At 40.1% G+C, this 17,457-nt stretch overlaps 1 protein-coding gene across 1 annotated transcript; it reads left to right on the top strand.

Moving 5' to 3' along the window:
• The first annotated feature begins 2,737 nt into the window (after positions 1 to 2,737).
• LOC145909667 (uncharacterized) lies at positions 2,738 to 8,605 on the top strand. Its single transcript, XM_082997021.1, is given in 1 exon segment — positions 2,738 to 8,605. A coding segment is annotated over 1 exon segment (5,868 nt).
• The last annotated feature ends 8,852 nt before the right edge of the window (positions 8,606 to 17,457 follow it).

Here is a 17,457-nt window from a genome sequence, read left to right as displayed (position 1 = left end):
TCCTTTCAAGAGTGGGTCAAAGAGTTTCAAGTTTTATTCTTAATGAACAAGGTTAACGTTTAGCAAGACCCCAGAAGCGCCCAGCCAGGGCGCCACAGCTACATTGCCGAGCAAGACGCCAGAAGCGCTCTGTCAGAGCGCCACAACCACATTGCCGAGCAAGACGCCAGAAGCGCCCAGCCAGGGCGCCAGAACCACATTTCCATGCAAGACTCCAGTGATGTGCTATGTTAACTTGTTTGTTTTATATTCAAGTTTCTTTTATTTTTGTTAATGTTTTTACGAATTCATTCATTTACACGTTCTTTGAACCCCGAGACAAGCATCCAATAATGTATAACGTCTCGTGTTGCCAGTGCCAACATGTTTCAATATTTTCGAACATAATTTTGTTATACCTTTTAATTGTTTGGAGTCGGACTGTTATTAGCTGAGGGTTCGGTTTTTGCCGCCTTCTAGTGTTCAAGTCACTCTGCGTTAAATAGCGCACAAAAATAGACAACAAACACTTCAATAAAAAAAAGTTACGAGTCGAAAAACATTCTGATTTCGTATGAAACACCCAACTAGCCTTAATTATGAAAAATTCCGCGTTTATTCATTGTTTGTTTTATGGATGCATGCGGTAATTCAACTGTTTTCCGTTGATTGTTTTATGTTCAGACATTCAAATAAAATTGGCGTGCAAAAAAATAAGTTGAAAAATAGCTCGTGCGTGCAGCTGCCATATTCTGCAGACTGGACAGTTCACATCTCCCATTCTTGACAACAATATTTTAATAAGCAAACTTATCGATATAGCAAATGCATTCAATGAATATTTCTCACATATTGGAAATATTATGGCATCAACAATTCCTACCACCTCAAAATCACCATTAGACTACCTGAAAAATCCTATTTCAAATTCGTTTGTTTTCCTGGATATAGAAGAATTGGAGGTATTTAATACCATAACACTATTAAACTCAAATAAAGCCACTGGTCCTCACGACTTGCCAATTAAACTTGTAAAATTAGCAGCTCCTGTGCTTGCACCAATTTTGTGCCAGCTGTATAACAATTGCATTGCCACATCCACCTTTCCAAATATCCTAAAAGTGGGACAGGTGATTCCCCTTCATAAAGGAGGCAATGTGCAACTAAAAAATAACTACCGGCCAATCTCCATTTTGCCAGTATTAGCCAAAATTTTTGAAAAGCTTATATATAAACGAATGATAAATTATTTGGAAAAGTTCAAACTGTTATCAAAGTGTCAAAATGGTTTCCGGGCATCCCACTCCACCAGCATGACCGTAGCAGAAATTCATGAGCACATTGTTACAGCCAAAGACGAAAATTGCACAACATGAACAATTTTTCTTGACCTTGCCAAAGCTTTCGACACGGTCAATCATCAAATCCTCCTGCAGAAATTAGAGTTTTAAGGATTTAGAGGCCACACATTCCAATTTTTCAAAAGTTACTTACAATGCCGACAACAATACACTATCATTTCTCAAGCTACGTCAAACGTTCAAAAAATCTCTTGTGGTGTTCCTCAGGGCTCAATTCTCGGCCCACTGCTGTTTTTAATTTACATCAATGATCTGCCAAACTCCACAAGCTTTAATAGCAGGCTATTCGCCGATGACACATGTCTATGGATGTCAGGAAAAAACTTACAAATATTGCAAGAGTTGGCAAACAAAGAAATGAAAAGAGTTGGTATTTGGCTGGAATCAAACAGGCTCTCACATAATTACCAGAAAACTAAATACATCTTATTTGGAAGCAACAACAAAGGACCACTACCTACCTTCCACCTCAATCTCAAAGGCCAAGAGCTAGAACAAGTCGTAACCACCAAATATCTCGGAATTACAATTGACAGACATCTCACTTGGAAAAATCACATTGAATCGGTTAGTAGCAAAGTGGCGAGGAATACTGGTGTTCTGGCAAGACTTAAGTACATCTTCAATCAAACAACACTCCGAGCTGTTTACTATGCTCTTATTCATCCACACCTATCATATGGTTTATTATCATGGGGTTTTGCAAATAAGACACACTTACATCATCTTCAAGTCCTGCAAAATAGAGCTTTAAAAATAGCAACACACAGTCCTTATCGCTGCCATACTACCAAGCTGTATGATCAGACAAAAACGTGGCCACGGCACAAGACATTGCACAGCAATTGTAAGATTTCTGTGCGCGTAACTTTCCATGTGAGGAAATTTCACAACAATGGAAACGTCATAATGCCCCTACCAACTGTATGATGCAAGGCTAGTGCCAGCAGTCTTAATGTTTGCCACGTGTTAAACTTGTCCGCGTGCATTAAACTGTTTTGGTGATTAAATATCTGTTGTGAATTGCAGTGAATTGACTTAAAGTTGATAACAAAATAGTGACTGCATAACGTAAATTCACCTGGTGCAACCGAATGCTATTCGAAGTCGGTCCTTGTGCATCTTGTATTGGTGAGTTCAATAATGTTGTCTGTTATGTTGCATGTGACTGTTCGCTAATATGTGTTTGTTTGTTTAGTGAACGTGTCACAGTTTGTTAACTGTGCCGCAGAATAAAAGAATACTGTTCTTTCCTGACGGTGCGGTCAAACCCCTGTGACAAGGCTAGCTGGTCGTGTTACATCGTTAACAAACTAGGAATCGTCAACAAGCGAAGGATCGACGATTGATTTGGTCACCACGGACATTGCCGTGAAATTGCATCACAAGTAAACCGTATGACGGAAGATCAAGAAAACGAAATAGTAGAGGCTTTAAAGGCTCTACAAGATAGCTACGCTTGCGCAGAGAGTCTTATGAAAAAGCCGCAAGATCTTTCAGCGCTACGTGAGTTCCTGCCCCAAGTAAATGCAAACTTTGATAAGCTAATTGAACTTCACTCAAATATGTCGGATAGTGATAAACTACCTGAGATAATCTCGCGTGGGCGAGATTATTGCCGAGACAAACAAGAATTTGATAAAAGGGTCGCAACGTGGATATCGAAGCTGCATGATCCGCAGCCTAGATCCGTTCCCCTACCATTGTCACCAGCCGACGCGTTGTCTGTTCACTCGAGTTCTATACGAAGTGAAATTCGACGCAGTAAGGTGAAACTAAAGCTTGCGAAATTCGCAAGTGCTCAAGAAGCCGAAAATGTACGAAGGGCCTCAGAAGAAGCAGATAGACTACGTCGTGCGGCGGAGCTGGAAGCAGATCGTGCACGTCGTACGGCCGAGCTAGAGGCGGAACGAATTCGACGTGAGGCAGAGAATGAAGCCCGGCGCATCAGCGAAGAAGCGGAGAAGCACGCTGCGCAAATGCGCCACGATTTGCAACTCGCTGAAGCTGAAGTGGAGGCATGGGAGGAAGAGTCTATCGGTAATTCAAGCCTGGCGTCTGTTACAAAAGGTAGTTCAATTTCTATCCCTCGCCCACGATTACTGTCAAATGTTTTTCAACATACGAGCTCACAGTTGCCGTCAAATGCTGTACGGGGCTCGTGTCCACAAATTAGGTCAAATGCGCAACAAATGGAAGCGCCCGTGAACGTGCCCGCACCACGCATCGAGAAGCATAGGACTGGTACGTTTGGTGAAATCCCTCGTGCAGACGCAAATAGATGTTGCCCTAGTCCCCAAAATATCTCGCCACTACCAAAGACGTATCAGGACGCATACCATGTGAACTTGCCGAGTCCTGAAGTAACCAAATTTGATGGTGATTCACTAAATTACTGGCTATTCGTACGACAGTTTGATACCTACATTGCTAAGAAGGCCCACAATGATGAGATGCGGCTGTTGTATTTGGTACAGCACTGTAAGCCCCATATTCGGGAAAAAATTGAACGCTTTAACGCGAAAGATCCAGCCGAAGGGTACAGGCTGGCCTGGCAAACCTTGTACAACGAATATGGCCAACCTCACATTATCGCACAAAGATGCGAAGAACAGCTGATGTCAGCTCCTGTTGTCAAGGACAACGACCCCGACGGTCTTATGAAATTATCTGTGCTGTTGGACAAATGCTGTACGGCACTACATGGTGAGATAAGACATGCTTCTAGTGTTGATTCCATGGATGTCATGTTGGCTGTTATTAGGAAACTCCCGTTTAGCATGCGAAAGGACTGGGTTTCGATGTCCGCACAGATTGAGCATGACACTGAAAAATGAGCTACCTTTGCGACTCTTACAGAGTTTGTAGCACTAAAAAGCAAGGTTGCAAACTCGATTTTTGGTAAGGCGCTGTATTCATCAAAGGAAGACAACAAAGGAAGCCGCCGGCCGAAGGCAATTGCGCACAGCACTGTGGCGACTTCTGCGCCGAAAATTAACGACAAAAAACACGTGCCAATGAAGTGTTTGTTGTGCAACGGGAGCCATTCTCTTGACGCATGTGTCCAGTTTAGGAAAATGTCGTGGAATGATCGACGCAGGTTCGTGCGTTCAATGGGTTTGTGTTTTAAGTGTTTAAAGGCTGGCCACCGTGCTAGAGACTGTGATTCCAGTCAAAGTTGTTTAGTCAACGGATGCGATGGTAAATCGCACCACAAATTGCTGCATTACCCAGCCCCTCCTACTGTATCCGAAGGGGTAAAGAATGACAATCCTGCTTGTGCTACGATCCGAAGTCGCGAGTACAGTGCAAGTGTCAACGCGTCTAGTGTGTACCTGAATGTTGTACCTGTCGTTGTTCGCCATGGGACCACTTCCATTGCCACGTACGCTTTTCTGGATCAGGGTTCAACCACAACGTTTTGTGAACGTAAGTTGGTAGACAAATTAGGTGCGTCTGGACGACCCAAACAAATTTTGTTGAACACAATGACGACACCGCAAAAACTGGACACAATCGCAATTTCCGTGTCAGTCGAACCACTTGATGGAGGTGAGCAAATAAACTTGCCAGAAGTAGTGGTTGTTGAACAAATACCTGTGAAGTCTCCCACCTGGAAAACTCGGAAGATGCACCCATCAATAAGGAGTCTACAACTGTCTTCCATTGCTGGTGGAACTGTCACATTGTTGATTGGTGCTAATGTACCTGTGGCACATCGTGTACAGTGCAGTCGTCCTGGAAACGACGAATGCCCAGATGCTGTGAAGACGCCTCTTGGATGGTCTTTGCTAGGTCGATCGCTCGAGGCTGTCCGCAAATCTGCTGCAGATGCCAACTTTACTTGCGTCATGGACACCGCCCATACCATGTTTCTAAGCGACGAGAGTGACCTGATCCCCAAAGAAGAAGACGAATTGTTTGGAAGTCCTTTCTCCAGGGAAGATCGGAGGACGTACCAATTGATGAAGGACTCCGTTCAATACATTGATGGACATTATGAATTGCCACTGCCGTGGAGACATGATCACCAAGTTTTGCCTAACAATCTGAAGATGGCCAACAAAAGATTGGAATCGCTGAAACGTCGATTGAGCAACGACGAGAAAATGCATCAGAAGTACGCTGAGCAAATGCAAGCAACAATCGACAAAGGATTTGCCGAAGAAGTACCGGAGGAGGAACTGATTACCAAACATCGGACGTGGTACATACCTCATCATGGTGTTGTGAACCCTCACAAACCTGGTAAGTTGCGTGTTGTGTATGATTGCGCAGCTCAATACCGTGGACTGTCTTTGAACCAAACGTTGATGCAAGGTCCTGATCTTGTCAACAGTCTACTTGGCGTCTTGTTGCGTTTCCGCAAGTCGCCAATTGCCTTGGTAGCTGACATTGAGGCCATGTTTTACCAAGTGAGAGTTGCCCCTCGTGATCGTGACAGTTTGCGTTTCCTTTGGTGGCCTGGTGGGAACCTGTCAGGTGAGCCTGTGCCCCACAGAATGAATGTACATCTCTTCGGGGCAACTTCGTCTCCAAGCTGCGCAACCTTTTGTTTACGTCAAACCGCTAGTGATTTTGGGAGTGAATTTGAACCCATTGTTGCCTCTACGGTTGAACGTAATTTTTACGTCGATGACTGCCTCACATCGGTAGCAGACGTTGAAACTGGATTGCAGCTTGTCGATGGTCTGCGCTCCTTGCTTGAGAAGGGTGGATTTCGCTTGACCAAGTGGTTGTCAAACTGCAAGGAGATTCTTGATCGCTTACCGGAAAATGAATTATCAATGGCTTTGCAGGTGCGCCCACTGGATGCTGAATTACAAGAGCGTGTGCTTGGTATACAGTGGAATGTTCATGCTGACGCATTTCTGTTTGCTGTTTCGTTGCCAATGAAGCCGCGCACTCGCCGAGGCCTCTTGTCAACTATGAATTCTCTATTCGACCCATTGGGTTTTGTTACCCCCGTCGTGTTGCGAGCCCGGCTCATTTATAGGAGCTTGTGCAAGCAAGAAATTGAATGGGACGAAGAGATGCCTGCTAAGGACTTACGAAAATGGGAGAAGTGGTTAGTCTGCTTACACAGCCTGCAGGAAAGGCGCATTCCACGATCATTTGGATTTGGTGTCAGCGCCAATGTGATAAGAAGTCAACTTCATGTGTTTGCTGACGCATCCAAAGAAGCCTACGGAGCTGTGTGCTACCTCCGATCAACGAATAAAGAAAGCGAAGTGACCTGTACCTTGGTTATGAGTAAATGTCGCCTAACACCCCAGGGTGAAAATTATATTCCACGGTTGGAATTGATGGCTGCTGTTCTGGCTGTGGACGTGGAACTGATTGTCAGAAAGGAAATGTGTTTGGACCTGCGTCCCTCTATATTTTGGACGGATTCGTCTGTGGTGCTGCAAAGCATTAAAAATGATAAACGAAGATTTCCGTTGTTTGTCTCTCGTCGTTTGGCAATGATCGAGAAGAATACCTGCGTGAAGAACTGGAAACATGTTCCGACGACGGAAAACCCTGCTGATTTGGCTTCGAGGGGAGTCTCAGCCGATGCCCTGGTGAGGAGTGAATTGTGGTTTGACGGACCATCGTTTCTCAAGAAGACGCCCGACTGCTGGCCAAATATGTTTGGTGACGCTGCTACAGATCCGGTTGAGGTTAATGTATTTGATAAGAAACCTTGTGGTGTGTTTACTGTGGTAGAGAAATGTCCTCCCACAGATGTTTTAATAACGAAATTTTCTTCGTTGTATCAACTTAAACGTGCCGCTGCATGGTTTTTGCGTTTGAAGGCAATTCTGCGAAGTGCGAGAACCGCGAGATTTGGCTCCTCGGCCCTGAGAGTTGATGAGCTACGGACGGCTGAAGCCGAGTTGGTGAAATATGTTCAACGAGGTCATTTCTCACAATGGATGATAGCAATTACCCCAGATGGAAACTTGAAGAAACCAAGCAAGTCATCGGCAGTTTTTCGTATGGATCCTGTGATGATTGATGGAATGCTTAGGGTTGGCGGTCGTTTGGAAAAGGCGCCTATTCCTTTTGAGGCCCGACATCCTGCCATTTTGCCTCACAACTCGTACCTGACTGAGTTGCTAATTTCCCATTTCCATGCAGAGTGTGGACATTCTGGCGTGAACCACATTCTGTCCCAGATGAACCAACGCTATTGGATCGTTAAAGGTGCAGTGGCGGTGCGACGTGTTCTCCGCGCATGTTTGGTATGCCGGCGTCGCAACGCAAAGCCTGAAGGGCAAATTATGTCCAATTTACCGCCAGCTCGCCTGCAAATGAATGAATTTCCCTTTGCATTTACAGGAGTCGATTATTTCGGACCTCTAGTCGTCAAGCAAAGGCGCTGCGAAGTTAAGAGATGGGGTTGTCTCTTTACATGCCTAACTACAAGAGCAATTCATCTCGAGGTGGCACATGACCTAAGCACCGATGCCTTTATAAATGCATTTCGCAGATTTATTGCTCGTCGCGGCGAAGTGCTGCAAGTTTATTCCGATAACGGCACGAATTTTGTGGGTGCTGCGCGTGTTCTTCGTGACGCCGTACGTGAATGGAACCAGAACCAAATAGAGGAGTTCTTCAAAAAGAAAGAAGTTCAGTGGCACTTTAACCCACCTGGTGCAAGTCACATGGGAGGTGCCTGGGAAAGGATGATTCGGTCTGTTCGACGCGTCCTCTCCTTGCTGACGAACGAACGAATCCTCAACGATGATCAACTGCAAACGTTTCTGCTTGAAGCGGAATCAATTATCAACTCGCGACCCCTGACTCCGGTCACACTTGATGACGTTGGTGAGTCACCATTGACACCTAATCACTTGCTAAGGATAAATCCGTCCGGAGGGATGCCTCCAACCGTCACAAGTGATCGTGACTGCTACGCGCGCCGGGGTTGGCGCAAGGTCCAATATATTGCAGATCAATTTTGGAGACGATGGTCTCGGGAATACTTGCGTACAATCATCGCTCGCCAGAAGTGGCATCATGAGAAGAGAAATGTCCAGGTCGGTGATGTTGTCCTTCTGGTTGATGATGCTGCCCCCAGACGTTCTTGGTCGATCGGTCGCGTTGAATCAACCAATCCTGATGACTTTGGTGTGGTCCGCAGTGTTCGAAATCGATCGAGAGGAACGATTGTGCGAAGACCCATTCACAAACTGTGTATGGTCGTACCAGTTGATGGGAGAGGAGACGATCACCTGCCACACGATGACCCGGCGACAATGGTCGCTGAGAAACACTGATAAACGATTGATACAAACGCGCGTCGAAATTGTGTTGTAAAAATTGAACGTCGCTGCGACTTATCAATTTTGGGGGGGAGTGTAAGATTTCTATGCGCGTAACTTTCCATGTGAGGAAATTTCACAACAATGGAAACGTCATAATGCCCCTACCAACTGTATGATGCAAGGCTAGTGCCAGCAGTCTTAATGTTTGCCACGTGTTGAACTTGTCCGCGTGCATTAAACTGTTTTGGTGATTAAATATCTGTTGTGAATTGCAGTGAATTGACTTAAAGTTGATAACAAAATAGTGACTGCATAACGTAAATTCACCTGGTGCAACCGAATGCTATTCGAAGTCGGTCCTTGTGCATCTTGTATTGGTGAGTTCAATAATGTTGTCTGTTATGTTGCATGTGACTGTTCGCTAATATGTGTTTGTTTGTTTAGTGAACGTGTCACAGTTTGTTAACTGTGCCGCAGAATAAAAGAATACTGTTCTTTCCTGACGGTGCGGTCAAACCCCTGTGACAAGGCTAGCTGGTCGTGTTACAGCAATGGTTTACCAGATGTTCATACGTTCTGTCTTTTCCTGATTTTAAAACGTTACTAAACTTCCCTTTGTGCTTTACAATGTATTTTAAACTTCCATTTGTGTCCATCGAATAATAACTAGTGGTTGTTTTATTTTTCATCCAGGCACCACAATCATCAATAACAACTTTCGACAGGTTTCGATGTTTCCTTGCAATATTTTCTGAATTGTCTATGATGACTCTATTAGCGGCGTTAGGTCCACAAGCAGGTATTAGCGGCATAAGTTACATTGGCGGGCATTAGCTACCTTAGCGGCATATCAGAGACGGTTTGCAAAATCGGGCGATGCGCGGGTATTTCCCAATCGTTGACGTATCGTTAGCCAGTGGGAATCAGCCTTTAGGCAACCTTCCAGTGTTTACAAGAACCACACTGTCAACCAGTTTGGGTCAAAAAAGCCCCAAAAAATTGGGTCTGTTCATTGGGGTTATTCATACCCAAAAAATTTTGGGTTAGATATCTTCTTACCCTGTAGATTTACCCAATATAGAAACACACACGACCCAATTTTATCTGGTCACTATTTTGGGTTTAAATTCACTATACCCAGAATCTGTGTCATTTTTTGCTCAATATTCATAGACATTGCACAGCTTGTTTTTTCGAAGAATTACATTTATTGTTTCTTGTCATTCTGTAGAAAGAACATGAACATTTGAAATAACTACAGTCAACACAAACAACTACAGGCTTATTTTGTCAAGTTGAAGTTTTAACTCCCACACTGAATCATACATTGAGTTTTCAGGAATACTAAGCAGATATGTTTGAAGAAATTGCAGTGTTTTGGTAATATGTGGGCAGTATTGATAATTGAGAATATAATACACAGCAAATAAAGCTATGATGTCTTTAGAAATGCTGTCCACACTGAGCACAGGGTTCTTCTCCGCAAAAAAATACATTTTTTGCGGCGAGAAAATGTCTCCATATACAATCAACACAGTTTGTTGCCGATCTCCAAAGTCGGCCCTGGTATCTTCAAATGTTGTGTTGGCCTAAATAGTAAAACAATTTAGTTAAATGCCCAATTTTAAATAATTATGCACAGAATAACTTTTTGGGAGCAAATAGCCTTGCTAGTCTTGTGGATATAAAATGAGTACATTAGGTCAATAAAAAAATTGCCCTCACACTAATGACCTGGCCAAAGTGATAGTTTTTTCAGGCTTACCAGTAAAGCAATCATTTTCATCAAATGGCAAAAAGTCCAATATTTTTTTCATATAGGATGTTTTGTTTGGTTTTCCCGAAGAATATTTCATAATTGTTTGAAACAAGTTTTTGGCAATGCTGTTCAAAGCAGCTTCATCAGTAAAATTTTGTATTCTTTTAAATTCACGAAGCAACTACAAGAAATAGAAATTACATTAAATTCAGTCCATAAATTTACAGTACCGCAGTCAAGCTATGGTTCAAAGCCGCTACAAATTGGCAAGTCAGAAGAAGATTTAAAGAATCAGCAGTGGAGCTCTGACTTGTCAATATGTGGCTTTGATGTATATGTAACAATTTTCCAAAACAAAGTTTTTTGCAGACACAAAATGTTTCCTCCATTTTTTCCGCAATAAGTTTTTATTGCGCAGCAAAGTTGTTTGTTTAAATTCATGCAGCAGGATCTAAAATAATCAAGTCAAAAATCCATCAAAACAAAGCTTTAAAAAGTTTAAATCCATACTTCTTTTGCCTCGTCATACAAGTTTTCGCCTCGTGTATGTACTTCATTTGATTGATGAGAAACCTTTTTTCGCTTTAAAGAAGGGTTGTTATATGCTCTTTTGATTTAGGGGTACCCATGACACTTTCGCTGTTTTTTAGCATGCGCATTTAGTCGGTCTGATATTTTTTTGTACCAAAATGCCTGTGAAATGTAAATAAATAAGCATGGTTATTGAATTACTTGGTAAGTTATACTTCACTCTAACCTTGGCATCTGTTGCACTTAGTCCAAGACGAGCTGATTTGTACTGCTCCAAGAAAGCATCTAAACGCCTCGTTCTTTAGATGTCGGCTTGGTCTGCAAAATATATATATATATATATAGCTTATAGCCTACCTTTTCCAAGTTAAGTGTAATTTATCAAAGTATTGGCAATTTTTCCACGTTTGAAGAAGTATATGTACAACTTACTCTCAATTTCAGCATTTATTTGAAGAACTTCCCCTTGTGGGACGTCTTCCAGATCCAGAGTAATCTTGACATTGACAAAATCAATTAAACCCTGAAATGCTTAAATCCATACTAAGTCTTTTTCACTTTTTTTGATTAGCTTATAAAATGACACACGAAACAGCTTACAACACTACCTGTAATTAAGAAAAAGGCGTGCCCAAACGTTCGATAATCACGTTCGCGCAGGTAGAGACAAAGAAGTTCAAAGAACTAAGACTGGGGAGGCAAGTTAGTTTGGCGCCCTTTTCAGTGAGTATTCAGGCGTGACGCGCACATTGTTTGAACTTTAAAAAAATAGTTTTAATAGTAAATCTGTTTCGTCGAGCAGATTTCAATAAAATTCAGATAATTCAAGTGGTTTATTTTCACAAGATTGAGATTTATTATGAGCTCATTATGAGGATAATACACCATAGTAAGAGTATAATACAAATAAACTATTTTTATTTCTATCGCAGCATTACGTAATCAACCGGTGTCAAAAACATTTCGCAGCAGCGAGTGGTTGATTACCCGGTAAACGTGCAAACAAAAGTTCTAACGGCGTAAAGCGATTTGTAGCTATGCCGTCTGAATGAAATTTTTGTCATTCTTTCTTTATAAGCTAGCTAGTCCTTAAACTGACATGTGTGCAAACCATACCGACGATGTAAGGTTCAGACTTGTTTGCAAAATTGATAATGTATGGTTTTTTTTGGGTACAATACAAGCATCACTTTACCCAAACACTTTTGGGTAAACAACAGTAAGCCCAATAATTTTGGGTATAATTATTTGGGTAACTTTCTTTTGGTTATAAATCATAAGGTAAAGCAGCATTTTACCCAAAAACTTTGGGTATGTTAACATTGTACCCAAAGTTGCCTTTGTAATTTTACCCAAATTAGTTTACAGTGCAGTTTAGACAATATACAGTTAGTGTTGCTTGTTTATGAAAGGCACATTAAATTGTTTGACCAAAAAAAAACTTTTAGTCGATTAATTGCTGAGCTAAACAAGCTTAAAAGTACTGGACTGGACATTGATGGACATAAGTACAAGTGTATGTTAAACATACTGCTGGTGATAATTTAGGTTCCCACACCGTGGGGGATTTATTGAATGTTTTAATGCAGAATATTTTTGTCGATTTTGCTACTGTACAAAGCAGGAGTTTGCTTTATGTCCATATTTTCTTGGTGGGCTTCGTTCAGTGGAATCATACAAATTGGATTTGAACAAAATCAAAGCAGAAAACCTGTTTGTTTAACTGCCTGTCAGGATTTCATGTATGTAACCCTTCTCTTCCATCGTGCCTAGGACATGATTTGTTTGAGGGTGTTGTGGCATATGATGTTGCATTGTACGTCAAACATTTTGTCAATTTAAAGTGGTTTTCTTACAAAGTTTTAAATGAAAGAATTGTTCGATTTGCATATACAGGTGCAGATGCAGCAAGTAAACCACCAACAGTGCCAAAGAAAGGATTAAAGGTAATTGGACAAGCTTTGGAAAATTGGTGTCTTTTAAGACGTTTGCCTTTAATATTACTGTGGAACTTGCTGTTGTTACTTCGACAAATAGTAGAAATAGTTTGTGCACCAAAAATATCAACAGGTGAAATATCATATCTAAATGTTATTATTCGGGATTACTTGGACATGAGGAAAGAAAACTTCCCCGACATCCGGTTAAAACCAAAACATCACTTTCTTATGCATTTAATTGTACAGTTTGGGCCTTTAATTAGACCATAGACAATGCGTTTAGAAAGCAAGCATGCATACTTCAAAAGATGTGCAAGAAAATGTGTTGATGACTTTATCTGTGAAGCACCAACTTTACCAAGCATAAGTGCATGCAAGTAAAATGAAAGATTCCCTTGTTCATTATGACCATTCAGAAACGTTTCATGTTGGGGATTTTCCTTTACCCGGCAAATTGTACCATTTTCACTCACTGAATGTAATGCCCTTGTAATCAAATGTGTGAGCTATCGTGGAACTAATTATAGTAATAACTAGAAAATACTTTTTATATGACCGGCTAGTTTTGTGTAACTTTTTATTATATTGCAGAATGATTTTATGTAAAGAATGTGTAGTACTTTTAATATTCAAAGTTCTGATGAAAGCGATGACACCCTTCCTGTTGATGACGACTTGGATGAACTTATTCTCCAGCGTATACACAAAGCTGGAATAACACAAAATGAGAACGAAATTGTTGCTGAAATACGTAAAATTGGTGATAATACTTCAGATGATCTAAAGTTTTTGCTAGAGGAAGACCTTAAATCACGCATGCCTTCGTTGCAAACAAGAAAATTTGTGAAGTTTCTCCAGAAAGAAACTGAATTTCCCACCAACATATCACATTGAACATCATTAAGCAACTTAGTGAAATTAGTGGAACTAGTGAAAGCTTTACGGAAGCAACTACAAGTCATTCAACTGTTGTCATTCCTTGGCAAAAACTGCCCAGTGACATACAGGATGCCTTTCATAAGGAGAACAGAATTTCGCCAAAGCAAAGGCGGACATTTGTAAGAATTGTTGCTGATGAACTATTTTTTAGTGCTAACAAACCTCCAAGAGGACTTGTAAAAACTGTGTCTAAAAACATCATTGAAAAATATCCAAATTCATTTCAAGGTTTTGACTTGTGTGGAAAGAAAATTGGCAATGGACATGAATCATTGGAATTGCAAATAAAATACAAACTTTCCAACCTTAGTCGTCCAGGAACGAGCACTGATGATATTCCCTCAAAAAAGAGCAAAAATGATTGGCAGTTGTGCAACTTGTCGCAAGACTTAAATTCACCAAAAGAAAACTTACAAAGAATGTATGAAGCTAAGGCATTCAGTCAGGATGAAGTTAAAAAGGAGGTAAAGAAGTGTTTTGTTTTTATTCAAGATAAACTACATGGTATCGAATCACAACTAAAGGATTTAATGTCTTCCATTGCTCTTTACAAAACCGGGCATGGCAGTCTTGTATAAACTTGCAACAAAAAAAGTTTTGAGGTCATGCAGCAAAATGTAAGAAAACATTTACCAGGGATTGTTTTATTTATTGAGTCATTGCAAAGTAAAAGCACATTAATAAAAAAACCGTGCTGCGAAACAAAGAAGCAAGAATGGCATCAAACACCATTCAGTTGGAGATTATGGGAATGATACTACTGCTGATGGACTACTTTGGTGAAGAAGTGAATGAAGTAGTAATTGCTGTAAGTATTTTATGATAATATTATATGGTGATTATGTGTTAGCGCAACTACTTTTATGTTTTAGGAAGAAAACATGACTACTGGAATGATTCCTATATTTCCATGCATAATTGCACAAGGTATGTAATGGCCGGCCTTCTTAAACTTTGGGTTGCGGCCCAGAGTTGGGATTGTAAAATGTAATTTTGTGGTGGTGATGGTTTTACATTATTTGCTTGCCAGAGATTGCAGAGAAAATTCATTTTGAAAATGAGCATTTTTTTACACATGGGCTTGAAGCCCTGTAATAAGGCATTGTTCGTTAAATATTTTTGCTAAAGTATTGTGCATTACAGGATCCAACATCCTTCAGACTTCAGCATTTAAAGTCACTGCGGATCAGCAAATACTGGTGGTGGATATACCAACAGCAATGGGCGTATCCAGAGGGGGGGGGTCCGGACCCCCCCCCCCCCCCTTTGTGAAATACTTTGGTCTTTTTTGATAACTAAACAAACGCCACTGTATTTTTTTGTCAAAATCCGCGTGAAAACCAGAAATTTTCTTTGACGTTGACCTAAAAACCGCATCGTGTTGCATTCGCCATTGTTTCCAAACAGGGAGCATTGTTACCGAACACTTGGCATTGTTACCAAACATGTTGCATTGTTACGAAACAAGTGTCATTTTACGGACGAAACGTTGTTTTCAGTGGCCACGTTGTAATGACAAGCGGTTTACTTGCGAGAAAGTCAATTCGTTTAGTTGTTTAACTTTGAAAGCAGTAATTGCGTAAGCCAAAAAGCCACCGTTAATGTGACGATTGGCGCGAACACCGGCGTTCGTATTTTGCGATTCTCGCCCACAATTAACCTTAGTTTGTACCTGAAAATCGGGGAATTCCCTAAAAAATTTGGACCCCCCCTTCAAAAATTCCTGGATACGTCCCTGCCAACAGCTGAAGAAGCATTGACAATATGCTTTGCATGCTTCTTTGTTTTAAACATAGAGTATCCTAAGAAGGCAAGTAACCTGTGGAACTTCATTCAGAGGTTGGTATAGCTGAGTTTGTTAGACCCATCATTGCCAGTAAAGGCATTCTACACTTACTGCGAATTATAATTACAATTGTTTTTGTTTGCACAGCTTTTGCTGAAATAGATGGGATAGGAATGTTGGCTGTGAAACGAAAAAACGCTTCCAAATTCGTTTCGAAAAAAAACAATTTGTTTCAAAAATTTAAATCGGTTTCGGAGCAAATTTTTTTTTTTTTTTTTTTAAACAGATTTTTTAACGTTGTTACAATGTCGTTACCAATTTCGAAACAAATTTCGACCACTTGATGATGACAAGGAGCAAATTTTGTCAAAATCGCAAAAAATGACGTCACGTCCTCAAAATTTCTTAAACATTTCATTAAATTTGTTTATTGTTACAAATTTCGTTTTGAAAATCGTAGCGAGAATCAAATTTGTTTCGAAAATTGTTTCTGGAAACAAATTTCGTTTCGAAAATCGCAACAAGATGCAACAAGTAACATATAATTTTCGAAAAAATTGTTCAAAAATTGGTTTTTGGTAACATAATTTCATTCCTTCATGAAGTTTTGGTTGTGACACTCCAAAATTTATTTCGATAATCGCAACAAGAAACAAATTTCATCAAAAATTATTACTGGAAACAAATTTTGTTTCTAAAATTTAACAAGAAACAAATTTGTTTCAAAAATTGTTTCTGGAAACAACTTTCGTTTCGAAAGTCGTTACAAGAAACAAGTTTCTTTCAAAGACTGTTACTGGAAACGTTTATTTTTTCGTGAAACGTAATAAGTAACAAATTTCATCAAAAATTGTTGCCAGAAACAAATTTTGTTTCGAAAATCGTAACAAGAAACAAAAATTGTTGCAGAAAACGTATTTGTTTCTAAAATCGTAACAAGAATCAAATTTGTTTCGAAAATTGTTTCTGGAAACAAATTTCGTTTCAAAAATCGCAACAAGAAACAAGTTTCTTTCATGACTTCCTTTATGAAGTTTTTAGTTGTAATACTCCAAAATTTGTTTCGAAAATCGTAACAAGAAACAAATTTGTTTCGAAACTTGTTTCTGGAAACAAATTTCGTTTCGAAAATTGTTTCTGGAAACAACTTTCGTTTCGAAAATCGTTACAAGAAACAAGTTTCTTTTAAAGACTGTTACTGGAAACGTTTATTCTTTCGTGAAACGTAACAAGTTACATATAATGTTCGGAAAATTGTTTGAAATTGGTTTCTTGTAACATATTTCATTCCTTTGTGAAGTTTTAGTTATGACACTCCAAAATTTGTTTCGAAAAAAATGAAACCAAAAATAAATTTGTTTCAAAAATTTTTACTGGAAACAAAATTCGTTTCGAAAATCGCAACAAGATATATTCCTAGAACTCCAAAATGACAAAAATACGATCAGCGCCAGTATAAGATCTTGATTTATTTACAGAAATATTATTTTCGCCTATTGGAATCCTCAGTTTCTGTCTAAAAAACAATAGCAATAAAAAATAAAAAAAAACACAACAAAAACAAAAAAGTCAACTTTCGAGTCTGCCAAGACAAAAAACCAAAGCGATTAAAACAATAAAACTGTTCTTGCCACAAGCCGCTGTGGTAACAAGAAAACTGCCGAGAGATTGCAATCGAAGGTGTATAAAGATCTTGTAGGCTACGTATTAATTCAACGTATTAAATCAACCTCTTGGTTAGGTTATTGCATACAAAATCCACCGCCTTCGGGTTTTCGATAAACGCCAACTTCTTTTTTAGGTTATAATGTACAGAGATACGCGCATTTGGGTTTCCTGATAGCGTTATAAGCCATCTTCTTCGTTAAGTTACTACCGTACGGAAGTGGTCGCATTTCAGTTTATATCC

This window comes from Ascidia mentula, chromosome 7 (assembly GCF_947561715.1).
Source record: "Ascidia mentula chromosome 7, kaAscMent1.1, whole genome shotgun sequence".
Classification (NCBI taxonomy): domain Eukaryota; kingdom Metazoa; phylum Chordata; class Ascidiacea; order Phlebobranchia; family Ascidiidae; genus Ascidia; species Ascidia mentula.
Note: the sequence above shows the minus strand (reverse complement) of the source record. Positions and strands in the feature narration are given on the sequence as shown.